This window comes from Pelobates fuscus, chromosome 1 (assembly GCF_036172605.1).
Source record: "Pelobates fuscus isolate aPelFus1 chromosome 1, aPelFus1.pri, whole genome shotgun sequence".
Lineage (NCBI taxonomy): Eukaryota > Metazoa > Chordata > Amphibia > Anura > Pelobatidae > Pelobates > Pelobates fuscus.
Window position 1 is genome coordinate 11,449,894 of NC_086317.1, and position 27,999 is coordinate 11,477,892.

A 27,999-nucleotide genomic window follows, 5' to 3' on the forward strand; every position below is an offset into this window, starting at 1 on the left:
TGTGAAATGTCTGTGTTTTATGTAGACAAGGTGACTTTATGTATTTTAAAGTGTTTTACTGTCTTTGTGTCCCCACGTGTATAATGGAGTCTTGCCTCTGTCCTGGGACATAATTTAATTACTTCTCAATTATCTCCAGGATAGAGGGAGGGAATTAGGATGCATTGTGGGGATGTTTTACTGCTGTGTGTCTGTAATTGGCGTATGTCTGTCCCTTGTCACAGTCTTCCATCTGGTCCCCTAGGGGAGTGTCCACCAGGTGGGAGACCTGCATAAATACTGGGCGGGTAGCCCATAATAAACCAGACCACTGCTTGACCCTCAACACGGAGCTCTGTCTCGTCTTTGGGGGGATTTACTGTATGCTGTTAGAGACTGATTGCCAGGAGTGTAAGCCGCTTGGGAGCTTTTCCTGTTCGTCTGCTAGCAGCTATTTGTGAGGTTCCAGTTCGGGAGTTTGGAGTGCTACCTTATTCCCTTGTATGCAGTTCGGGAGTTTGGTGCATTCACTTGTATTCAATTCGGGAGTTTGGTGTTCTACAGTAGCTGCCTTTATATCTGACAGGGGAATATCGGGTTACAGGCCCGCTTCGCCTCCGCATAGAGCATGCGCATGATGAGAAGGGAGCGGAGATGAGAAGGGAGAGAAGGGTGTCTCCACCCTCTGCATGCAGACACTGAACTTTCCTCATAGAGATGCACTGATTCAATGTATCAATATGAGTAGATGCTGATTGGCCCTAACTGTGCTGGCTCTGCAACTGATCTGCCTCCTTGACAGTCTCAACCAATCCAATGCTTTCCTATGGGTAATCATTGTGATTGGCTCAGATCATTACTTCTGATTATGTCAGCCAAGGAGGCAGATCGGAGGTTAGGGGGAAACAGGGAGGCTATCATAGTGTTTTTGCCACTATAGGATCCGGAATACTGTTCTATTAATGTTGTTGTTTTTCTTTTCTTAACTTAAAAAGAGGGTCCAGGAATTATTGTTATTTGTTTTAACTAGATTATTCCATTAAAGGACCACTATAGTCACCCAGACCACTTCAGCTCAATGAAGTGGTCTGGTGCCCCAGGTTTTAACCCTTCAGATGTAAACATAGCAGTCTCAGAGAAACTGCTATGTTTACACTGCAGGGTTAATCCAGCCTCTAGTGGCTGTCTTCCTGACAGCTGCTAGAGGCACTTCTGCAACACTGAATGTGAAAATTGCATTGAACACACAGAACGTCCATAGGAAAGCATTGAGAAATGCTTTCCTATTGGTGTTTTTAATGTGCGAGCCAGCTCTGGCCGTGCATGCGCATTCTGCTCCACTCGGGAGCTGATGTCGGCGGGGGAGGAAAGGTCACCAGCGCCGATAGAGCCCGACGCTGGATTAAAGTAAGTAGCTGAAGGGGTTTTATCCAGGACATAAGGGTTATATAGTGTCAGGAAAACGAGTTTGTTTTCCTGACACTATAATGATCCTTTAAGCAGCTCATGCCTGATCTGTACTTTAACCCTTGCAGTTCCAAGTCATGGCCAACGGAAGCGCCTCTAGTGGCTGTCAATGAGACAGCCACCAGAGGCTCGATTAACCCTCAATGTAAACACAGCCACCAGAGGCTCGATTAACCCTCAATGTAAACACAGCGGTTTCTCTGAAACTGCTATGTATACATGTGAAGGATTAAAACCCGAGGGACCTGGCACCCAGACCACTTCATTGAGCTGAAGTGGTCTGGGTGCCTAGAGTGTCCCTTTAACTGGTCTATTTCCCAGCTCTGTAACTAAGCAGCAGGTAATAACTCATTATCATTGTCTGACTTTAGAAGATGGCTGAGTATTTGTACAGGAAGGAGAGATCACCTGCCTGCCATACTGAGACAAGGGGCTGTTTACAATTAAAACATAAAATATTTTACATAAAGCAAACAGTTACCCCATCCCTCATTCCCCCCATTTTCCTGTATCTAGGCTCCCCAGTCAGGCGTTCGCCGCGGACACCTAAATACAAGGTCAGCTGCTGGCAGAGCTGGGGGCCTCAGGCTTTCCCAACATGGCGGCGCCCAGTGGAGACGTGAGCTGCGAGGATTTCACCGAGTTTCAGGTTAGCTCGGGGTCACGTGACCCTTAGATACCCCGGGGGCCCCTGGGTGGGGAGAGGGGCCCCTGACACAGAGCCTGGGCGCCCACAGGCGGTCACTGGGGGTTTAATGATCAATAAATGATCTGGAGATTGGACTGACCCTCACTGAGAGAGCCCTGTGACCCCCAGCCAGCCTGTCTGCACTCACACCACCTCCACCAATTATAATATCATCATAATAATAATAACCATATAGTATAATATATATATAATCTCACCAATTATATAATAATAATATCACAATAATAATATCACCAATTATATAATAATAATATCATAATAATAATAATAATAATAATAATAATAACAACCATATAGTATAATATATATAATATCACCAATTATATAATAATAATATCACAATAATAATAACCATATAGTACGGTATAATATATAATATATCACCAATTATATAATAATAATATCATAATAATAACCATATAGTATAATATATATATATAATATCACCAATTATATAATAATATCCCAATTATAATATATATATAATATCACCAATTATATAATAATATCACAATAATAATATCACCAATTATATAATAATAATATCATAATAATAACCATATTGTATAATATATATAATATCACCAATTATATAATAATATCATAATAATAATAACCATATAGTATAATATATATAATATCACCAATTATATAATAATATCATAATAATAATAACCATATAGTATAATATATATAATATCACCAATTATATAATAATATCCCAATTATAATATATATAATATCACCAATTATATAATAATAATATCACAATAATAATATCACCAATTATATAATTATAATATATATAATATCACCAATTATATAATAATAATATCACAATAATTATAATATATATAATATCACCAATTATATAATATCACAATAATATATAATATATATAATATCACCAATTATATAATAATAATATCACAATAATAATATCACCAATTATATTATAATATATATCACCAGTGATATAATAATAATATCACAATAATAATATCACCAATTATATAATAATAATATCATAATAATAATAACCATATAGTATAATATATATAATATCACCAATTATATAATAATAATATCATAATAATAATAACCATATAGTATAATATATATAATATCACCAATTATATAATATCCCAATTATAATATATATAATATCACCAATTATATAATAATAATATCACAATAATAATATCACCAATTATATAATTATAATATATATAATATCACCAATTATATAATAATAATATCACAATAATTATAATATATATAATATCACCAATTATATAATATCACAATAATATATAATATATAATATCACCAATTATATAATAATAATATCACAATAATATCACCAATTATATTATAATAATATATATCACCAGTGATATAATAATAATATCACAATAATAATATCACCAATTATATAATAATAATATATATAATATCACCAATTATATAATAATAATATCACAATAATATCACCAATTATATACCAATTATATTATATTATATAATAATAATATATAATATATATAATAACAATATGTAATAATATACAATAATTATATCATAATAATATCATTTACTGAATATATCACAATTATATTAACTTACTGAATATATCACAATATATCAGAATTATAATAACTTAGTGACTATATATTTATATTAACTTACTGAATATGTAATAATTATATTAACTTACTGAATATATCACAATTATATTATTTAATAAATATATCACAATTATATTATTTACTGAATATATCAACTTACTGAATAGCACAATTTATATTTATTGAATATTGGTTTATTAGCCGATGTTTCCCACAGCCCAGGGTGAGCAGCATTGGAGAATTTTATTTCAGAATCCATTTAAATGTATAATACAATCAGGTTAGGTTAAGCCATGACTTGGGTACACTGACTTCCTTGTTGCTCATTTGCCTAAAACCGGGGTTACTAAGGCTTTGGACCGTAAGTAAAATCTCCAGTGATGTGATGAATCCTTCATTATTAATTCATTTCATAATGTTTATTCATTAAACCACTGGTGCATAATGAGGCTATAATTGAATTTTGCTGTCTTAAAGTGGCATTACTACTTTTGGGGTCCTTTTAGCTTTTATTATTTTCAAATGATCTCTAAAATGACATGTCTGCTTTCAAGATGGTGCCTTTGGGAGAGGGAGAGGTACATATACTTCTGAATATCTTGCTGCACCTTCCTCACCCAGGTGTAAGGGTTCTTGCAGTTTAATCTGCTATAAGCCACTCTAGCACATGCATGGAGGGACAATGAAGGGGTCAGTGGAATGTTTTGCCAGAGGTCACAATACACCATAGCTGTTTTGCACAATGCGATTCTGTATTAATTGATATGTACATTACATGAGATGATGTCTGTGTCCATCAGCCAGAGCAAGAGGTGACAACGTAGGCCAGAGCCAATGTTAACAATACAAGTAAAGAAATAGAATAACCGGGAGCTCGGACTAAAGTCAAGAGCTAATAGGCTGCCCCCATAGTAAGTCACATTTTTCCAAAACTTAGGTCTGACATAAGATAAAGTATTCCCTCTTCTTAATGTTTATGTTCAGATTTTATTAGAAGTTCAATGAAACGGTCTTTATGAAAGTTACTGAGCTGCATTAAGGGTTAAGTCATTTCTCCCTGCATATAGTGTCTTGTAACTGCAGCTATACCCTCCTCTCCATAAAACGTGTCATATAAGGAAGCATTGCTTTCCTATGTCTGTACAAGGATATGTACTGTCCTGCAATTTTGCACAGCATGAGTTTCTGGGAGTTGTAGTTCTACTTTCATCTTTCTACAGTAGAAAGTGCCCAACTGGGCTTCATCTCCCAGAAATGCCTGCTTTCTGTGGAAGTATAACATAGGCTTCGCACAGATACAAAAATGTATGGGAACATCACTGTTCTGGTCTGGTTATAATTCTGTGCTGAAGCTGTAAACCTGCAGAATATTATAGCGAATTTGTAAGCATCATATGAGAGTATTTCTTGTATTTTCTATTATTGCATTACCTGTTGTACGTATTACTTTATAAGGTTCTACATTATATAATGTAATCACCATTAAATTACTCTCTTTGAAACATTAATTTCACTAGCTGTACTGCTCAATGAGACGTGGAGGAGGAAATGTTTGCTCAAATTGTGACTTTTAAGGATTGCTACAGCCAGAGCATAGGAATTCCATTGAAATCTTCAGGACTCAACTAGGTGGATTTAACGGCTTGTTTGTATGTACTGCAGTAATGGCTCCTGCTTCTTGCAGGTTTTTCCTGGGATCTGATACACCTTGTTGGATTCTTATTAAAGCCAGTAATTCTTTTGAGATCTGACAGTTCCTGGACTTCTTTAGGTTTCAATGGGAGAACGCGTGCACATGTGTGTGACATCGCAAGCACACATTTCTATCAATAGGCAGCTTTGAAATTGTGCTAGCACATGTATAATGCTATCAAGAGCATCATTTTGTATTCGCTAATAAATAAGCTCTACAAGCATTTCCCTCATTCCTTTGTGAACGAGATCCTGGCCCTGCTAGTGGGTATATTGTGTCAATGAGATTGGTCTCTGTTTGTGGGACAAGGAAACCCGATAGTGTTTCCATCTGCCTTCTCTCTATGAATGACTAACCACAAGGTGGAGAATGCTTTTTATTTTAGTATATTTTGGGGATCTTTTTACTAAGTAAGTTTTTATGATGTGATGTTAGATAATCTTCAGATGTCCAGCTGCTAGCAGGGCTCATTTTATTTGTGCCATTTGAGTGAGAGAGATACAATTGGAAATCCAAATTTGAAAAGATTTAGGAACTTGCACACAGACTATGCAATCTCCGCTCAACTTTACACGTAACATTATTTACCTGCAGATAGGACACGTTGAGGACTATTTCTAGACTTGTTGATATAGTAGTGAAGAACGGAGTAATAAAGAGTATAGTGCACATTTCTCAGTCAGAATGAAGCCACTTTTATCAGTGATGCCTTCAAACCCAAACTCCTCTTTGCGCTATCTCCTCTTCCCATACTCCTGCATTGCACACTTGTACGTATGAAACCTGCGCAGCAGACTTTAAATAAAGATGAAAGTGACTTTCTATGAACTCTGATTACCGTGGAGAAGTGGCCAGTAAACAGTGTGGTCTACGTGGCTCATGTTTGAGGAACACCAGGTCAGTGTGGATTTCTGAAGGTCCAGTTCTTGGGTATCTGAAGCGTTAGAATTCCACCTAATCTATGTGCCAGCGAGCGGCCACCTTAACTCTGCATCACATGATCTGCATGTTTATCCTTCCCTTTCAAGTACTCCCTTTCCTTTAATGCAAGCTGTTGGGAGTTTAAACAACGATGAGAAACGTGTGCTGGTGGAAGGAACCAGTTTACCTTTTACTGACTCTATTAATTGATATTTCCATTATGCACGTTATAGGAAATACTGCGAGTGACGAGGACCATTGATGACCGGATAGTGCATGAATTAAACACTACAATCCCCACCACTTCCTTCGCAGGCAAGATAGACGCCAGCCAAACCTGCAAACAGCTGTATGAATCGGTAAGTGGCCAAATTTAGATTTTCTTTCTGTACATGTGAGTGAGTCCGCTGATGACATCATTTATTTCTAGACAAGTGCTAAAACTTCAAATGTGTTTCTCTTTGTCTGCCAAACAAATTCCCATTTCACTTCAAAGCACGGGTAATTCTAGGTTTGTTTTTCATAGCAAGAACTCCTTTATCAAGGAAAAATACACACACAGACTCTAAAAGAAAAGGCAAACGTCCGTGTGGCAGTGTTCACTCAATGTGCACAATACATATGAGGCAGAAAAAGGACACAGAGGGCAAATCTGTGGTCAGATAATGTGACTGAAAAATGTACGGGTCAAAGGATATTGTCTAAGGATCACCTTAAAGGAATACTCTAAGCACCAAAACAACTTTAGCTTAATGAAGCAGTTTTGGTGTATAGAACATGCCCCTGCAGTCTCACTGCTCAATTCTCTGCCATTTAGGAGTTAAATCACTTTGTTTCCAACCCTGGTCACACCTTCCCGCATGTGACTTGCACAGCCTTCCATAAACACTTCCTGTAAAGAATAATGTTTAAACTTCCTTTATTGCACAATCTATTTAATTTAAGATTTTATAATTTCCTGCTCCATTAGTAGCCTTCTAGACGCTGCAGGAGCCTCCTGTGCGTGGTTAAATTTCAATTTACATAGGAGGAGGAAAAATGACCAAAGTAAATGCTCTATGCTGTAAGATCTGATTGAAAATGAAACCATATTCATGCAGGCCGTGTCAGTCACAGCCAGGGGAGGTGTTACTAAGGCTGCATGAAACAAAGTGATTTCACTCCTAAATGTGAGAGAATTGAGCAGTGAGACTGCAGGGACACAATCTTTACACCAAAACTGCTTCATTAAGCTAAAGTTGTTTTGGTGCTTAAGCTATACTCCCCTTGTTGGATACAGACTTATTAAAAGGGATACTCGGAGTAGGTGTGCTGGTTTGATAATAAGGTAGCATTATACAATTGTGACATCTAAATAAATAACTTCTCGTGTTCCAGAGCCGTCTCCCAGTTCCTCCAGTTAAACAAAGTGAGAGAAAATAAACATGAAGCATATGATAATATATGTACTCCGTGACCCCAGTTTGTTGTTTTCCAACAGTTGCGAGAAGCTCATGCCAGCCGGGAGAAGGCCATTAAGGACTGCATAGCTCAGACGTCGAACGTGATGCATAGTCTCCAGGAAGAAAGACTAAAAGGATCTGAAAATCTAGCCATACGTAAACAACTCAGAAAAGAACAAACAAAGGTAATGATTCTGGCCTGGCGGGCTCTGTGTGTAATTCCGTCTAGTTACATAGATCTCAGAACCTCCACGGACAAACTTTTAATATTAACTTTTATTGTTTATGTATAATCAGCAGATAGCTCTCCAGCTGCAGTGGGACTACAAGTTCCACAATGCTTAGCATTCACTTAACAGAAATAAGGCAAGTGAGGATATTTTAATTTGTAACCCTGACCTGCACACATGATGTATTGGGACAGGCGTGAGAAGAGACCAATAAAATGGGTTAAATCGAGAGTCCTGTTTGTCCCCAACAAACCGAGAAGTCTAGCCTCTTATCTAAACTTGGATCTGTTTCTATCAGATGTAACCTACTGGTAGCCCTCCTGTTGCAGCATTAGTCCCAATCATATGATTTCTGTGGGATGTCAAACCATGAGGCCTTTTTTCAGGGATTTTTGGGTTATTCACTTTGTTCAATACCATGAGTTGGAACCAGGAATCGCTGATTTAAGTCCAGTCTGGCTGTGCTGGGATTTAGCTGAGTTGGAGAATTGCTCCAGTTTCCTGTTTTGGCCTGAATTTAGACATTCTCTGGTCATTTCCTGTGTTTTCAAATTTAGTAAATAACGACAGTTAAAGGAGCAGTCTAAATGCCATGGCCAGTACATGTCATTGTTGTGGATATGGTGTCACCAAAAACCAGGGAAGTCCAGGACACAGTAATTCCAGCCCCCCCCCCTACATATTTCTAATCCACATTATCTGTATCGATTTTATCTTCGATTAGATGTTAGGCAGACCCTGTCAGCTGACTCTATTGACCAATCAATGCCATCCTTAATATGAATCTTATGTTTTTAATGTGGAAGTAGATTTTTCACATTAGCAATAAGACAAGTGGCTGAAATTGGGTGACATCACGTAGTGGTTATGGTTCTGTGAGTGCCCTTTTAAATGACTGGTGAGCATGATGGGACTTGCAGTTGTGCTGTACTTAAATAGCTACTTGCTGATTACCCCAGAGTAATAGGCACTTTAATTATTCTTTTAGTCTAAACTGGTATCATAATATTGGGAGGTTTTCTCCTCCTTAAGCGAGAATTAGATGCTGAATAATTCTTCCCATAATCTGAATTGATGCTGTACGCATTTTGTCTTTATTCCAGTTAAAATTACTGCAGTCTGAGCTGAACGTGGAGGAAGTTGTGAATGACAGAAGTTGGAAGGTAAAAGTATTATTATTATATTTTGTGTATCTGTTCCCATCACTAATACTTGATTAATGTTCATTCAGCTCCATTGTGTGAATGACGAGATTTTGGACTATGACCACGGTGATACGGTGACGGTACTGATAGTTTCACATTATATTTAGATTGGCAGTGGGCACCCTTTAGCTATCGTTTTTTTTTGTTTGTTTATTATTTAAAAAAAAAAAAATTTTTATGGCATTAAATTAAAAACAAATCCGCTTTTACAAAAAAAAATTCCTTTCGGTACCAGTGGGATAGTTTATATAATGCTTGGACAAAGAATGAGTTATTTGTGAAGCTGCGAGTAGACGATTTGATTGCTGATCTGCAGAAACATCTGTAGTGTAATTCTAAAATCGATTTGCATGGAATAGAATGGTCTGTCTATACTTCTTGCATTGCCGAGAACCCTGGTGCAAGATTGGGAATTAGGACTGGGGCTTGTAAGTGAGGGGAGGGTAAACTCTCATTTAGTGGGGCTAGCAGTTAAGAAAATAGATGCTAGAAGGGGAATGACTTTAAAGGGTCACTCTTAGAGCCACGATCACATCCTCTTACTGAAGTAGTAACAGACCCTCTCCCTGCAGCCATTCATTTTTTTTTTTTTTTTTATTCTTTTATTTATTCCAGTGCAAGACATCACAAGCAGTTTACATACATCAACTTTGCGATCAGCATAAAACAGTACATACACTGAGATTAGAGCACTTTACTTTCACAAGATGAAGTAACAGACAAGTTCCGTTATCAGAGATCGCTAAGTATCAGCATGTCTCTGATCTCCAGAGTAAACAGCTGTCCAAAGGAAGCTTGGACATCCCGCCTGTTTTTTTTCCATATATAAAACAGTAAACTGACAACAGACATTAAAGAAAGATCGCGTTCATAAGGCAAAAAGAATAATAGGGATATTACACCCAGTCACCGTGTAAAAAGCATAAAGTTTCCCCACAACTTTTCGGTGTTCCCTGTGTATTGTCCACACGTGCGATCTTGACCAAAAAAAATAAATCTTAGAGGTAAAGAAGAAAGGAAGAGTGTAAGAGGCGGCTCGGAGGTCCGAGGACTTAGAAAAGGAGGACATAAGGGCAGGGAGTATGGGGGGAAGGGGGGGGGGGGGGGGGTAGGCCGAGGAATAGTGCCCAGGAAAAAGGTGTCTGAATTTTTTTCCCTATTTTGTCCCCGCTGTCTCTCACAGGAGGTCACGTGAGCTTTCCCTGTGGCCAGATCGAGGTACTATATCCCGCCGCCCTCCATGTACTACCTCATATGTGTAAGTGGGAACTCTAAGTCTCCCGGCCCAACTCAAGCGTTCGCTGTGCTATTGATCCAGGGGTCCCAGATTTTATCAAATTTCTTCTGGGTCCCCCTGACCTGAGCCGTCAGCTTATCCATCAGGAAAGTATCTCAAATTTTCTGTTTGACCATCGCAATAGTAGGCCATCTCCTCTGCAGCCATACCTGCGCCAGTGCTCTCCTAGCAGCTAGGTTTATTTTATGGACGAGGGCTTGTTCCGTTCTTGTCCAACCATCCATGGATCTGGACAGCAGGTACACCCATGGGTCTAACTTTACCTCTCTACCACAAACTTCTCGCTGCAGAGCCGCAATCCGTTTCCAATAGGCTTGTGCCTCCACGCAGTCCCACCACATGTGTATATAAGTACCCTTAAGACCGCAGCCCCTCCAGCATAAGTCCGTTGGGTTTACACCCATACGGCACAGTTTCACTGGGGTGGTGTACCACCGAAACATCGTCTTGTAAGATTGTTCCTGCGAAGAGACACACACCGAAGACTTTGCAGCCGTCTCCCATATATCCTGCCATTCTACACCCTCCAATATCTCCTTAAGGTCTGCCTCCCACTGGTCCGTATACACGAGATCCCCCCCATTCCAGAGTGCGGGAGCTTAAATGAGAGTACAAACAGGATATGATGCCTGTCGGGAACTGTTCCCCTTTACACATCTTTTCAAAGAAAGTCAACGGAGCCAGCGCTGCCGTTTTGATCCGGGGATCTCTGGCAAAATCCCGGAGCTGGAGATACCGAAAATAGTCGAAGGGACGCAGCGGAGCTCTGCTCCGCAACGCATAGAATGTAATAAAGGAGCCATTTTCAAACAATTCACATAACCTTTGCAACCCCGCGCTCTCAATACCCTTGAAATTTCGGGGATACAATCCTGGTGAAAATGCCTTGTTCCTCAAGAAAGGGGTCATGGGCGATAGGGCAGAGGTCAGGCCATATTTGACGGCGGCAGTGTCCCAAATCTTAAGTGAACTGTGTATCGCCGGGCACACCACTTGATCAATCGGTCTTTGTTCTTTAGGGGTCCACATAAAGAATTGAGGCAGGCCCTGGCCCATCATAGAGGACTCCAAGTCCACCCACCTCCTTTCCCCCGGGGGTGAGTGCCACAAAGCTATTTGAGCCAACTGGGCCACTGCATAATAATAGTAAAGGTTCGGAAAGGCCAAGGCCTCCCCTATCCTTTGCTCTATACAGGACGTTGCGAGAGGTTCTATGGCGTCTGTTTTGCCAAACAAACTTGCCTATGGCCTGTTGAAGCGGCCCCAAGTTAGATTTTGTCACGTGGACCGGAAGAGCCTGGAACAAGAAAAGTATCCTAGGCAGCACATTCATTTTCACTGAGTGTATTCTTCCGATCCACGAGATCGGCTTATCAATCCAATTTTCCATATCGTTGATCAACCGCCTAATCCTGCTGGTATAGGAGGGAGGGGTCTGCCGTCAACCAAATGCCTAAGTATTTGATCTGATTTCTCTCCATTCAAATATGGTAGGTCTCCGCTATAAACGAAGCCTCGACTTCCGACATACCTATAGGAATCGCACTCGATTTCCCTAAATTGACTTTATAGCCAGCAACTTCGCCGTACACCGTTAGAATCTCAGTAAGAACTGCCATGGAGGTCTTCGGGTCAGTGAGTGTCAGCAGTACATCATCCGCGAATCCTGAGACCACATATTTCGTACTCCCTACAGTAACACCTTTGATACCCAGGGACCCCCGTATAGCGTGCAAGAGGGGTTCCAGCGATAGGACAAACAACAGCGGCGAAAGAGGGCATCCCTGTCTCATGCCGTTGCCCAAGCTAAACGGAGCGATTTGTGCACCCGAGATCTGTATCTGCGCCTTAACATTGGAATACATAGCCTGAACAGCCGTTACAAATCTGGCCGGGAAGCCGAAGTGGTATAATACTTCGAATAAATAATCCCACTTGACCCTGTCGAACGCCTTTTCGGCATCTAGTGACAACATCAGTGTCGGGGTGCCCCTTGCAACCTGTCTCCCTATAAGGTCAATATTACGCCTTGTGTTTTCAAAAAGCTGCTGACCTGGAATGAAGCACACCTGGTCCGGATGTATCAGACCTGTAAGGATAGGGTTCAACCTGCCTGCCAAAACTTTAGCTAGAATTTTAAAGTTGTGATTAATTAGAGATATCGGGCGAAAATTCTCCGGGGCCGAGTCATCCTTCCCTGGTTTAGGCAACAGGTTAAATTCTCCGGGGCCGAGTCATCCTTCCCTGGTTTAGGTATATTTGCTAAAGACATCTCCCTATCAGGCGTCCCTCCATCCATCAATTCGTTGAGCCAGGGTTCCAAGTGGGGCAGAAGCTCCTCACAGAAGGTTTTATAGTAGCTCCCATCAAAACCATCAGGTCCCGGCGCTTTATTGCTTTTCAAGACGGAAATTGCTACATCAATTTCGTCAGCTGTAATCGGGTTCTCCAAGGCCGCCGAGGCGACCATATCCAGCTTTGCAAGATGCGAACGAGAAAAGAAAGCCCGTATCTTATCCAGAGCCCGACCTGAGTCTGCGTTTTCGTCTGCAGAGTGATTATAGAGCTTAGTAAAAAAATCCGTAACCACTTTGGCTATCTCTGTGGGGTTTGTCTGGTACTCTCCCGCTGCATTTTTGATCCGTGTGATATGAGTACCCCGTTGCCGCGGACGAAGGGATCTCGCCAACAAAGTGTCCATCTTGTTCGCCTTTTCATAGTAGTTGCGTTTGGACCATACGATAGCTCTCGCGGTGTCGTCTAGAAGTGTTTCCCTAATCGAGTGTCGTACGTCTTGTACCGACAATAAGTTAGTAGGTGTAGGATCTGACTTGTGCCGTTGTTCTGCCGTTCTTAAAGTCGCCAACAATGACGTTAATAGTTGAGACTTCCGTCTTTTCTTCAGTGTCGCTTCCCTAATCAGAATACCCCTAATAAGTCCTATGAGCAGCCCACACCGTGGCTTTTGAAACCCTCCGCTTCTCTGGTGAAGTAATCCTTGAGTTCTTTTCGGACGATGTCGACAACTCCGGGGTCCTGAAGTAAGGATCTGTTCAGCTTCCAGGACCAAGGGGATGCCACGCTCAGTTTATCCAATGTAAGGGAGATATCAGCGTGGTCCGACCACGTTATGGAACCCACCGTAGAGTCCGAGACCTTGGGAATAGCTAGTGAGTTTACCAAAAAGAGGTCTATCCTAGAATACGTATCGTGAGGAGACGAATAGAACGTATAGTCGATATGGTCAGTATGTTGAGCCCTCCAAATGTCTACCAATCCTGTTTGTTGCATGAACGTGTGCAATAATTTGTCCTGCCCCCCCCTCCTGTGAGACCGCTGAACACCCCTACACGGCCCCCTATCCATCGCCGGGGTTGGGGCAGCATTAAAGTCGCCCCCGACCACAGCAATACCGTGAGGCAGCGTGAGCACCATGCGCGCCAGTTCCGCCCAGAAGTCACTGGCTGGCTCATTAGGGGCATAGACATTGAGGAAATGCATAACCTGAGAATGTAAGGACCCCGACACCAGGACGTAGCGCCCACCCGGGTCCTTACTAACCTTGCTAACTCTAAATAGGCATCAATGATGCACGAGAATGGCGACGCCATTCCTCTTATTGAGGGCTCTGGCCTCGTACGTGGTCCGAAATAAATGATCCTTAAGGGCAAACTTCGCCGTCTCTTATTCGGGGCGTTCAGGCCTTTAACATTAAGGGATATTAGTTTCACAGGCATAAGTCATCCTGCAAAATATCTCTGAAGTTAAGCATTCCGATTCGTCTGAACGTGAACAAACAAATCAGGGCTACCATCGACTCCCCCCCCCCCCCCCAGAGGAGATACAAAAGGAAAGAGGTTAGTAGGGAATGAAAACAGAGAAAGTAGAAAGGAGAAAAGAACCAAACACTTTGTACATATATCGCCTGGTCTCATTGCCAGGCGTAATTGGGGTAAATGTCCCGACATCCCCAGAAAGACTAAAGACCCCTGGGGTGTTAGGGACATGGACCAGCCAATAAAGGCACTACTAGAGTGTCGCCTTCTTCACAATTAAAATATAACATATTATAACCTGTGGGTAAGGCTTACTATTAATAGGGGCGCAGCATAGGGCGCAATTTGGAAGGCCGGGGCAAAGCATCAAATACAGTACACCACATTGCTACAACTTGTACTATACATTTTTTGTATTTATTTTTGGGGAACCCAGCGGAAATCAGGGGGAGGGAGGGAGGAGTCTCAACGCAAAAAGGCTGCGATATGAGGGACATAGAAGAGACACAGTGCAGTAACATGCCCTAATACAGTGTACACAAGCACGTAAATTGTCTAAATACATAAAGATCCCAAAGAGCTTATAAAAGTGTCGACTGACGTCTCCTGGCGTATAGGGGAGCCCCTTAGGGTCCATTATCGGGCAGAGAGCTGGTCACATGAAAACTAATGGTGTGGAGGATGCGGGGGTGCGTGACACCATCTAGTAAGGGATTCCCTAAACACGTTAACACATTTATTCCACCCCGATGTCTCCCTCCCACCAACGGGGGCATGATACACAAAGAAGCCCCGGTCGCCAAGCCCCTCGCCCCCACCTCCCCCTCCCTCCCATCATGGTACCGACCACCGGGGGTTCCGTCAAGGTGCCCCGCGACCCACCCCACCGGCCCAGAGGGAGGATCCCCGCCGGGCCAAGCAGAGCAGGCTACGCGAGCCTCCCAACGCAAGCCATCACCCCCACCGCCCCCGACAGGCGCCCAAACATACCCCAATAAAAGCGCTCTCAGGGCCAAAGCATAAGTACGTAATGAAGCATAGAGGAACAGCCAGGTACCCGCCGCCCCCACCCCCACTCCCTGAATAACCACATGTAGAAACGTATACCATTCCCCAAGGGGAGTCATTGCCGCAGTGTGCGGAAGTTCCATGGCCCCCTCCGAGGCAGTAGGGAGGAGAAGCGGAAAACAAAATCCCAATCGCCCCATCTCCCAACAGCCCCGCCGCCCACAAAAAGAAACAATGACCCCTCCCAGCTCCGCTGCCCTCAGAAATAGGAGAGGGACAGAGAACGTTGACGGTAATCAAAAAAACCTAACCCGACTTGACAATAAACAACCCTAACCCACCCAACGAGGGGAGGACACCCCCCAAACACGCCAAGCCCCGGGAACAACCCTTGCAGCCCCAACCGCTGCTCCCAAACTGAGCCCCCAAGAAAACACCTCGTAGCGGGCTAGGCCCCAAGACCCGCCATCCCATACGCATCCTACATACCCACCCCTGGGCTCTCAGCCGGCACGATCCCCTTCCAGCCGACTCCCCGTGCACCCGGACCATCCGAAATCCGTGTGCCTCAGTCGCCCGCCTCGTACCACTCGCGGGGGAGGGGGCACAGCACCTCCTCAGCCTGAGGGAGCTCCATCAACGGTACAGGGTCTTGTATGCCGAGGCACTTCAGGAACTCCACCGGGTCTACATCTGCATTTAGAACTTTAGTGCGACCATCCTTAAAGGCTAGCAGCCTGAACGGGAAGCCCCAGGCATATTTCACCCTATGGGGTATCTATTGAAAATCAATAGTGATTTGCAGGACTCTGTGGAGATGGTTGCAATATAGTTTCCAAAAATAACAAGATAACCAAATTGTATAACAAATGTTTCAGCTGTTTGTATCTTTTCTTCCCATATGAGGGCAAGAAAGATAAATAAAATCAGCTGAATATAAATAATCTAGTAGAGGTTCCACAATATGTGTTAACCAATACACTTGAAGATAAATAAATTAGGGAAAAAAATGTATGTAATCCCACTGTAGTAGAAAACGAATTATGTCAATTATACTGTGCAGCCGACAGATTGGTTAAAATATGCACGATTTTATTTAACAACAATTAACTGTCAAGGACTAACACATAAAATATAAAAGACAATAAAAGTTCATGGAAGTTCCCAAATATGGAGAGCAACTGCTGTCTGGTTAAAATTACGAGTGTCCAAAGAGATGTAAAAATCTTTCTCACCGGCCGGATGAAATCAGATGTGGACCTCCTCGTGTTGTGGACAGACTTGCTGACAGCCGCGTGCGTTCCACTGCGGCTCCGGTTTGCGTTCCAGCCTGCTCTCCTGGGACTCAGAATAGAATGCCGCCTTACGCGTTTCGTGATCCAGGGATCACTTCATCAGAGGATGGCATTCTCGGTTTTCTCATCTATTAAATACATTCTGGTCTAATTGTTTCATTGAAACGTTAACTCTTTCTCTGCTGGAGCATATTTCATTTTGATATCGAATTGATACTACATAAATCCTTTAACATTCTTTATAAAATTGTCATTGTAGCATTAACTCTTTCTCTGCTGGAGCATGTTTCATTTTAAAAACGAATTTCTACTACATAAATCTTTTTACATTCATTATAAAATCCATACACTTAGATTATCGGTAAAATAAAATAAATCACTTTGTTTTTTCAATGAAGCAAATGTCAATCAGCCCATAATTACTTGTAATTAAAAACGAAAATTTAGTTGATTAGATGTTAGCATTGCTTGAGCATATCCCATTATAAACCAAATATAGTAATGCTTGGAAGATTATGCATTGGACAACAGTTTATATAAATAAGTAAAAAGCAGTAAAGTGCAAGAAATACAAATGGAGATAATTGGGATAAAATTGGAATTGAATATGGAAATACAGATGAAAATATGAAAATGCAAATACAAATAAGGATCAAAAATAAATAAATAAAAATATAAGTAAAAAAAGAAGAAAAATGAAAAAATAAAATAAAAATAAAATAAAAAATGAATAATACAAATTGTAAACTAACGAAAAATGATAGTAGTAATAATAATGACAAAAAATCTTATTACAAAAATTAATGAAAAATAATGAAAAAAATAATGAAAAATAATAATAATGAAAAAATAATAAAAAAAATAAATAAAGAAAGAAAAAATAATAATGAAAAAATGAAAAAATAAAAAATGGAAATAAAGAGAAAGATAAAATAAATAAATAAATAAAGAAAAAAATATATGGATAAAAATGAAAAACATGATAAAAATAAATAAAGATAGAAATAAAAGTAAAAATAAAAATAAATATAAAAATAAAAATAAATATAAAGATAAAAATAAAAATGGACTAAAATAATAGATTATAAAAATATGATATGCTTAAAAAATGTAATCTAAAATTGTCTAATCGTTAAAAAATGAATGTGGTCATAGCTTTAACCTAAAAGGTCATTACAGGTATAATAATAAAAATAGGAATACTTTTGACATAATGGCTGGTTCTCCTTTAGACGGTTTTCTGAAAAACATAAAAATTTCTCGTTATTGTTCCATCCTATCACAAAGGGATATAGTAATACTAAAAAGTATACATATTCATATAAAAAATGGTGAGACATATTAAAGAAATGCATTCAATTCGAAATCTATATTAAGGCCTAATTGTTATACAATTTGGTTATCTTGTTATTTTTGGAAACTATATTGCAACCATCTCCACAGAGTCCTGCAAATCACTATTGATTTTCAATAGATACCCCATATTTATACTCTTAACCGTAGGTGGCAGTTATTCCTGCAGTGACACAGTGGTTATGGTATACATATCCGGTCTCATTATTTAAACTTAAAGAGTTATTCACCAGTGGATACTGGCGTTTATCTATTAAGTTGCCTTTTAATTTGATATTTCACCCCATGCTTCTGCAGCAGCCCCGTCACCGGGCGCCACAGCCTCCGCTTTTGGAGGGTAGCCGGAGTCAAATCATGGAACAGGGTAAGTTCCGCCCCACCATAATGAATAGGGCCTTCCCTACCAAGCAGCATGAGGGCTTCTTTCGTCCTGTAGAACAGGAATTTAATAATCACGTCCCTTGGGCGGGCATCATTCGCCCTGAGAGCCCTGTGCGCTGTCTCTATGTGCCATTGGTGATCCTGCATGTCGGGCAGCAGAGGCCTTAAGATCTTGGTCACAACACCCATCAGTGGACCTACCCCCTCCTGTTCAGGGAGGCCCCGAAGCCTGATGTTGTTCCTTCGGGACCTGTTCCCCAGGTCATCCAGGGCAGATTTCACTGTAGTCAACCTAGCGGAGAGCCGGTTAATCTGGGCTGAGGCAGCGTTGTGGGCCAAGGCAGTGGACTCCAGGGCCTGAATCTCGGCTTTAACGTCGTGGGTGTTCCTGGTTATCTCGGCTGCCAGGTAACCCCGGCCCTCCGCCAACTTAGCCAGGATCAGAGCAGCGTTGGCCTCAGAGACATCCGAGGCCGCCGCCGCCGCGCCTGGGCTGGGAGGTGAGCGAGGCGCCATTGGGCTCTCCCGTCCGCCATCTTGGGTGCCTGATCTCATGGCGCGGGAGGCCGCGAACAAGTCAGACACCGTCGCTCCCTGTTCCGCCGGCCTTCTGGGCTGTTTCTTCGGGGCACGTTTGTCCATATCGACTCCCCAACAAAGTATCTTGGTCAAGTAAGCTTTTTAGGCTTTTCTTAGGCTTTAGTTAGCAATTGGCCTCGTGGTCCTAGCGGAGCTTCACTTGGACACATCCATCTTGCTCCGGCTGCAGGCCACGCCCCCGCAGCCATTCATTTTAACCCCTTAAGGACCAAACTTCTGGAATAAAAGGGAATCATGACATGTTACGCATGTCATGTGTCCTTAAGGGGTTAAAAATGTTTATTTTTATTCTGTGTGCAGGGCCACCTCCATTCTCTCTTCCTGGCTTCTGATACCAGCCTCTGGAGTGGGCACACAGCATGCTAACCCCCCGACACCCCGGACAGGCTCAGTGCTAACAGTAACAGTGTAGATAGATTTATGTAACCGTGCAGAAAGTTGCCTGCCCCTGGTGGATTATAACTCCTTAGCGTGAGTTTGGCTGAGGCAGGTAAAAAATATACGTCTGATATAATGCCATGTTGAGGCAGGCAGTTGCTAAATAGCTTATATGTAATAACTCCAATCAGATTAATCCCGTGGTTGTCAGTGAGTGATATGAACTTTAGTACACAGCAGGTTTAATTAGGAAGTCACCATTGTAATGCAATGTACTCCTAAAACACCTAATTGATTTGAACTGGTCATTGTGCCTGAAGCGTTGCACAGACAGATTAACCTCTTACCTGCCAGAACAAGAGTTCTGGGCTGGCTACCATCAATTCTGTGCAAAACTTTCTGTCTGATGTCAGTGCGTACGACATGCTGGTACCTCTCGTCTTTGGATAGAGTAACCCTTTAAAAATAACACTGCACCCAATGCAGCACTATAGCATGACATTTGGACATTTGTTTGAATGGAGATTGTTTGTTTAATGCTTTTCAATGAAAGGCTTTTGATTTGATGACACCTAGCACTAACAAGGAAGACTGTGTTTGGCATAAAGTAGTGGATCTTCATTAACTCCAAAGCTCAGAGTGAGTGGACGGTAGAAGAGATTGGGAATGGGACCAGGGGAGACCAGTACCAGCTTACTGAATATTGTGTTCTCTTGTAACCCAATAACTCTCTTCTCCTGCAGATCTTTAATGAACGCTGCCGTCTTCACTACAAACCCCCCAAGAACCAATAATTCGGGGCACTAATTAGCCACAGCGGAAGAGCAGAACTCAGCCCCAAAGAGAGAGAGAGAGAGAGAGAGCAACACAAAGGAACTGTAGACCCAGGGAGTTGAAGGAAGCTGTTGAGATGAAGTGCATACTTTCAGTGTAGCTGGAATCTCTGAACAGTGTTTAGATTCAGAGCCAAGATCAGAGTTCGTGATTGACAAATCGACTTTTTCTATGAAATCCTCGAGAATGTTTTATAACCATTAAATATCATTTTCAACAGATGTATTGTCCTATATTGGGAGAGGGTCAAAGGGATTTTCATTGCAGGATTTAGGTGTTCAGAATATCTAGAGGTTTCGGGGTTATCTCAAAAGAAAAAGCCTGCAGTAGATGTCTTTATGATGGCATGGAGTTGAGCACCTGGTCCAGGGACCAAAAGAGAAGAATTCTACACGAACATACTATTGTGAAAACTTTCACTCAGTGTAAACATTTCAGGCTCTAGCCTCATTCTTAATTCCTATTGTATTGCCCACATAAATCAGACCACATGGGCACTTGAGAATATATACCATGAAAACTAAATTGCAAGTTATAATTTTTATTTTATACGACTTACCCATAGGAGGATGATTAAAGTTATCTCCTTTAATAACAGACTCAGAATTAAAGGGAAACTCCAGTGCCAGGAAAACAATCCGTTTTCCTGGCACTGCAGGTCCCCTCTCCCACCCACCCCCCATCCCCGTTGCTGAAGGGGTAAAAACCCCTTCAGGTCACTTACCTGAGACCCCGCCGATGTCCCTCGGCGGTGGTTTCTTCTTGCCACCGCTCCTCCCAGTCTTAACATGGGTCGGTGGGCGAGACTGATCCCACCCACCGGCCGGGGAGACCTAATGCGCATTAGAGCTCCCCATAGGAAAGCATTGAAAATGCTTTTCAATGCATTCCTATGGGGAACTGAGCGACGCTGGAAGTCCTCAGCGACGCTCTAGCACAGGTTTTCTGTGCTATAGAGCAGGAAGTGCCCTCTAGTGGCTGTCTAGTAGACAGCCACTAGAGGTGGAGTTAACCCTGCAAGGTAATTATTGCAGTTTATAAAAAACTGCATTACACTTGCAGGGTTAAGGGTAGTGGGAGTTGGCACCCAGGCCACTTCAATGGGCAGAAGTGGGCTGGGTGCCTGGAGTGTCCCTTTAAGATAGGGAAAAGTCCCATAACAAGGGGATGAAAAAAAAAATCTGTTTCTCTTTCATAGAATGCACATCGGTAATAAGGAATGGTGAGTGCGCTTACAATAAATAAAATACAGTGTTAATCACACTTAAAAAATCTGAAGGGCATATAACACATTTGATTAAAATGCCATAATACCAAAGTGCTATAGTGCTTTAAGAGATTTACAAAATACGTGAAGTGCCAAAGTGCATATATGTGCAGACAAGGGATATCCAATATAAATAAAAAAAGGACTGATATACTTGCAGAGCTTCTGGAACAAAAAATACACGGCTCTGTAATACAAATAATACAACACCTGGTGCAATATGTTTGTACAGTGCAGAATTAACAATAAATAAATAAGTATCTCACTCACAATGGTGGAGTGGTTGAAGTACCACCCCAAACTATCAGGCTCCAGGGAGCTTGAAAAAGCTTGAAAAAGCCCCGTGGGTGGGGAGAAATGCATTGCATCTGAACAATCCGGAAGTTTTTGCACCTACACCGTGTATCCATAAGGATTGAGCTGCGAGGAGGACACTCTGATTATAGACCTTCTCTCTCTTTCTCGGACTATCGGTAGCAGGTTGCAGGAGACTGGTGTTTTATATTTTTATGCATTGGTAATAAAGAAATTCTTGGTTTACACATATCCGGACTGGCCCACGTTCTTTCTACACTGAGTGGATCCCACGATCACTGGGGGCTGATCCTCCCTGGAGCCTGATAGTTTGGGGTGGTACTTCAACCACTCCACCATTGTGAGTGAGATACTTATTTATTTATTGTTAATTCTGCACTGTACAAACATATTGCACCAGGTGTTGTATTATTTGTATTACAGAGCCGTGTATTTTTTGTTCCAGAAGCTCTGCAAGTATATCAGTCCTTTTTTTATTTATATTGGATATCCCTTGTCTGCACATATATGCACTTTGGCACTTCACGTATTTTGTAAATCTCTTAAAGCACTATAGCACTTTGGTATTATGGCATTTTAATCAAATGTGTTATATGCCCTTCAGATTTTTTAAGTGTGATTAACACTGTATTTTATTTATTGTAAGCGCACTCACTATTCTTTATTACCTATTTAGCACTTAGGAGATCTCACCAGGACTCCCAGTGAGTTGCAGCTATTTGTTTCTATTTATATTGTGTATGCTCGCTATACATATATATTTTCCTCCTTTTGCGCCATTTAACCTTCTGTCGATCTATAGAATGCACATCACCTCGAACCAAAGAATCCATATTCTGTTTATGAGAAAGAAAAGAAGCTTGAAGCGCAATGATATTGAGGCAACTTTTCCCCCAGTACCTCTGTGTGTTTCTTTCCACCTCCACCCCTTCTGTGTGTCTCTTTCTCCCTCCACCCCTTCTGTGTGTCTCTTTCTCCCTCCACCCCTTCTGTGGGTCTCTTTCTCCTTGAGCCCCTCTGCGTGTCTCTTTCTCCCTGAGCCCCTCTGTGTGTCTCTTTCTATAGTGGAATAAATACTGCTTTATTGAATCAGACTAACACACAGATAAAATGTGATCGATATTTCAGTTCTAATTCAGACTATTACCAAGATTGAAACATCAGGGAATACAGGCCTTCTATAGGACACCAAATACTAAAAATGTGGGAAATGAGGCAATGGGAGGGTGAGGGAGGGTGATTAATGGGCTGAGAACGATGGTGCCGGTGAAAGCATGCTGTGCTTGCAAGGAAACGAGAAACAAAAAAAGTGTACACCGAGCGGAGGGCATCGCGAGTATGGGGAACGAAAACCAACAGCGTATGTTACGTGAAAGAAGACAGCCGCTCGCGCAGTGTAAAGAAGATGATCTCACAGAGACTGCCGCAATCTCAGATTGTTTGCTAAGCAACAGAGACACCATGAGAGCCATGGTAAACAAGTAAAGTCTGAAGGCCGAGCGATTGAGGCAGCGGGGAGAGCAAACTGCACCGAGAACTAAGTGAAAGCAATACTATTAGTCACGTAGACCCAGAGAATCTTGTAATAAGTATTATGTTTTGTTTTATACCAGTATAGATTTATTGGTTCCGGTTTTACTGTTGTCGACACTGACATATTCCATAGTTGAGCATTTAAATACGTATGTAGACTCGTTATATCAGAGAACTAGGAAATGAATGTGGCAGACATGGCGTCTTATTGATACATTAATATTATATGGTCACTTGCTTGTAGTTTATTTTAGTGCATTTTTAAATTTATTTAAAGGGTGACTCCAACCAAAAACAGCGTTTTAATACGTCATTCTTACTACCCTGGTTCCCGACACCAAAATTATAAAAACATTTTTTAAAAAAAAACCTTAAAGAGACACTATAGTCACCAAAACAACTTTAGCTTACTGAAGCAGTTTTGGTGTATAGAACATGCCCCTGCAGTCTCAATTCGCTGCCATTTAGGAGTTAAATTACTTTGTTTATGCAGCCCTAGTCACACCTCCCTGCATGTGACTTACACATCCTTCTTAAACACTTCCTGTCAAGAGTTGTCTAATGTTTATACTTCCTTTATTGTAAATTCTGTTTAATTTATAATTTCTTATCTCCTGTTCTGTTAATAGCTTGCTGGACCCTGCAAGAGCCTCCTGTATGTGATTAAAGTTTAATTTACAAAGCAGGAGATAAAAACTTTTAAAGTAAGTTACATCTGATTGAAATAAAACCATTTTACTGGCAGGCTGTGTTAGTCACTAACAGGCAGGGCCGGATTAACATAGGGGCTGATGGAGCTGCAGCTCCAGGCCCAGGCCCATGGAATAGGCCCATTGGTTTTAAAAAAAAAAAAAAAAAAAAAAAAATTTTTTTTTTTTAACATTTTTTTTTTTTTTTTACACACTACTCTTAGGGTTGCCAGGTATTTCTCATGTATTTCTTAGGGTTGCCAGGTATTTCTCAGAAGTATTTCTCAGGTATTTGAGGCTGCCTAGCCGGTGCCGGTATTGCAGTAATACCGGCAATACAAATGTCTGTCTCAGTATAAACATAGTTTATTCTGCAATACCAGTGCCGGCCAGTAGGGGTCGCTGTTTGTGTGGAGAGAGGCAGTGATAAGAAGTTACGGCATCTCCCTCCCTGCATCTCTCTACTCACTGATCCGCGGGGACCAGTTCTGCACAGAGAGTCCAGACAGCAGCTCCGAGACATGGGGACGCTGAGACATTGGGACACTGGGTAACATGGGGACCCTGAGCATGGACGTCCGCAGGAATTTTTCCGGGGGGGGAGGGGGGACATAATTGTAATGACATCCATGCTTGGCCCCTTTTTGACAGTGTCATGAAAGGGAAGGAGCATAGTCATTTTCACATAAAGCCAGGGTGAATAGCGTTTTCACAACTATGGTGTCAGGAATATATGTTTGTATTCCTTACACTATAGTGTTCCTTTCATCAAATTACAGGAACATTCTGGTCACCATAACAACTTTATCTAAATGAAAATGATGTGATGCAAGGAGGCCCCTGGGTGCTCTTTCTTTGAAGGGGTTAAACCGCTCTCAAATGGTTTACCCCCAAAGGCTTCCTTCAGCTCCAGATCTCCAGGTCGCTCAGTGGTATTCAACTTCTGAAACAGAGTGTCAGGAAGTGCAGATTGACGTCAGGCATGGGTGCTGCAGATTGGCTAGAGTGGTCAGCTGAGCCTCTAAGCCAATCGCTAGTTCCCGATTCATAAAAATGTTTTACGTTTTTATGAATGGGGAGCTACTGATTGGCTTAGAGTGCTAGCTGACCCATCTAGCCAATCAGCGGCACCCCTACCCAGCGGCCCTCTGTGTTTCCTGACACTCAGTAAATAAAAGTGAACACATTAACACTGATATTGTTTGTTTTTACCTGGGGAGATGAGAAGGTCCAAAGTTTCCCTGCCAGGCCCAGGTACCAACGCCTAATGATGTGGTGTCCAGAATGAAGTGCTCCAATCTCATTTTCTTCTCCTTCATTTGACACAGTCTTCTTTGCCTTCTGAGGCTCCTTCTGCTCCTTTACCTTTCTGCTACTTTCTGCTTATTTTGCGCCCTTCTGCTCTCTTTCTGATCCCTTTCTGCTCCTTGATGGCCCTTCCTGCTTCTTGATGGCCCTTCCTGCTTCTTGCATACCCTTCCTGCTTCTTACTGCCCTTCCTGCTTCTTTCTGCCCCTTCCAGCTTCTTGCAGCCCCTTGCTGATCCTTTCTGTTCCTTCTGATTCTTCCTGCCCCTTCCTACTCCTTGCTGCCTCTTCCTACTCCTTGCTGCCCCTTCCTGCTCCTTGCTGCCCCTTCCTGCTCCTTGCTGCCCCTTCCTGCTCCTTGCTGCCCCTTCCTGCTCCTTGCTGCCTCTTCCTACTCCTTGCTGACCCCTCTTGCTCCTTGCAGACCCTTCCTACTCCTTGCAGACCGTCCCTACCCCTTCCTGCTGCCCCTTCCTATTCCTTGCTGACCCCTCCTGCCTCTTGCAGACCCTTTCTGCTCCTTGCTGACCCCTCCTGCTCCTTGCTGCTCCTTCTACTTTACCCTCCTGTTCCTTGAAAACCTTTCGACCCCTTCCTGCTTCTTGCTGCCCCTTTCTATTCCTTGCTGGCCCCTCCTGCCCCTTGCAGAACCTTTCTGCTCCTTCTACTTTACCTTCCTCTATGCGGTCTCCCCCACCCCCCATCCCTCACTTACCTGCTCTGTAGGCTGCCTCTGTGCTGCTCCCCTGCGGTTTCAGTCATGAGAGAGAGGCAGGGATAAGCTGTAGCTTCCTGCCTTTCTCAATTCACAGCGCCACCTACTGGCCAGCGCTGGTATTGCACTGTATTCTCACACTAAAACGAAAAATAGCAGCACAAGCTGAAAAATCCAGGGGGGCCAAGTACCCCCTTTACCCCCCCATTCGGATGCCCATGACCCTGAGACACTAGGGACACAGTGGCCCCATGTCTCCCAGTGGCCCCTAGTCTGTGTCCCCATGTCTCCCAGCCACTGTCCCTAGTGTCTCAGTGTCCCCATGTCTCCCAGTGTCCCCATGTCTCTAAGTGTCCCCTAGTGTCCTAGTGACATCAGGACACATGGAGACATGAGGACACAGACTCTAAGGGACACTGGGAGACATGGGGATACAAACACTAGGGGACACTGGGCGACATGGGGACACTGAGAGGCATGGAGACACAGGGAGACATGGGGACACTGGGCGACTGAGACATAGGAGACATGGCAGTGTTCCCATGTCTCCCAGCCAGTGTCCCTAGTATCTCAGTATCGCCATGTGTCCCTGGTGTCTCTCAGTGTCTGTAGTGTGCCAGTGTCCCTAGTGTCTCAGTGTTCCCTAGACTCCCAAAGTCCCCTAGTCTCCCAATGTCTCTGTGTCCCCATGTCTCCTAGTGTCTCAGTGTCCCCTAGTATAAAAGAAAAAATCTCAGGCACTCAATGTGATAGATTTAGGCAGGTTTATTGGACACCGCAACGTTTCGACCTGTACCCAGGTCTTTATCAAGTCTCCAATGTCCCCTATGTATCAGTGTCCCCTATGTATCAGTGCCCCATGTCTCTCAGTGCCCATAGTGTCTCTGTGCCCGTAGTGTCTCAGTGTCCCCTAGTATAAAAGAAAAAAATCTCAGGCACTCACTGTGATAGCTTTAAGCAGGTTTATTGGACACCACAACATTTTGACCTGTACCCAGGTTTTTATCAAGTCTCCAGTGTCCCCTATATATCACAGTATTTCAGTGCCCCATGTCTCCCTGTGTCCCCTCGTGTCTGTCACCCAGTGTCCCCAAGAGTCTCAGATTTCCCAGGTCTCCCAGTGTTCCCTAGTATCTGTGTCCCCATGTCTCCCAGTGTCCCAATGTCTCTCAATGTCCCCTAGTGACATGGGGACACTGGGAGACATGAGGACACAAATACTATGGGACTGGGAGACATAGGGACACAGACATTCCCCCTTTTTGTGTATGTTCGCCCTTTCGGACGTTCTGGTTATGTGATTTGTGTCAGTAGCCCACCCTTTTACCGCATCCATAGACTTCCTGCTTTACTGGACACTGCTGTTAGGGGGTATGGGTTTACTTGAAAGATGAAAGCATGAGATTAGCAAAGGGTATGTGTTTTCTCATAGTTGCATCCTATGAGTTTCCCTACAGCATCATCTCCATCAGATACATGACGCTTAGGAGGTAGGACTGTTTTAGTGTTTTTGGTCAATAAGATTTTGTAATTAGGCCCATCATAATTATCAGCACCAGGCCCACTGGGCTCTTAATCCGGCCCTGCTAACAGGGGACGTGTGGCTAGGGCTGAATAAACAGGAACAAAAGTTATTTAACCCCTTAGTGACCGTGGACCTATAGGGTACGTCAGACAAAAAACCCTGTACGTCCGCGGCACATTTGATCGCTTCCAGCCGCTCTAAGGGTATTGCAGCGATGCCCCTCACTGCTGGGCCGCTGGCTGATCGCTCCCCTGGAGTGATCACTTCTGGGTTGCCCCACATGGTGCCCGGCAGTGAGGCAGAAGCCATCAGGGGGGCAAGGCACTCTGTGAAGAATAAAATAATTACAAAAATAAATATTAACCCCCCCCCATTCTCCTCCCCCTCCATTCCCATTCACTTACCCGATCGCTGCCGTTCCCCCCGCCAGCGATCGGCCTTCTCCACTGGGG

General features: G+C 42.6%; 2 protein-coding genes across 2 annotated transcripts in view; one reads left to right on the forward strand and one right to left on the reverse strand.

Moving 5' to 3' along the window:
• Nucleotides 1-27,999, reverse strand: part of LOC134573755 (zinc finger protein 850-like) — a 788,930-nt gene that overhangs the window by 364,842 nt on the left and 396,089 nt on the right. The window lies entirely within an intron of this gene.
• On the forward strand, nt 1,999-20,415 carry MIX23 (mitochondrial matrix import factor 23). Its single transcript, XM_063446265.1, has 5 exons — nt 1,999-2,095; nt 6,631-6,756; nt 7,878-8,024; nt 9,173-9,232; nt 20,106-20,415. Exons 1-5 carry the CDS (start codon nt 2,045-2,047, stop codon nt 20,154-20,156), a joined length of 435 nt encoding a protein of 144 aa, XP_063302335.1. The 5' UTR covers nt 1,999-2,044; the 3' UTR covers nt 20,157-20,415.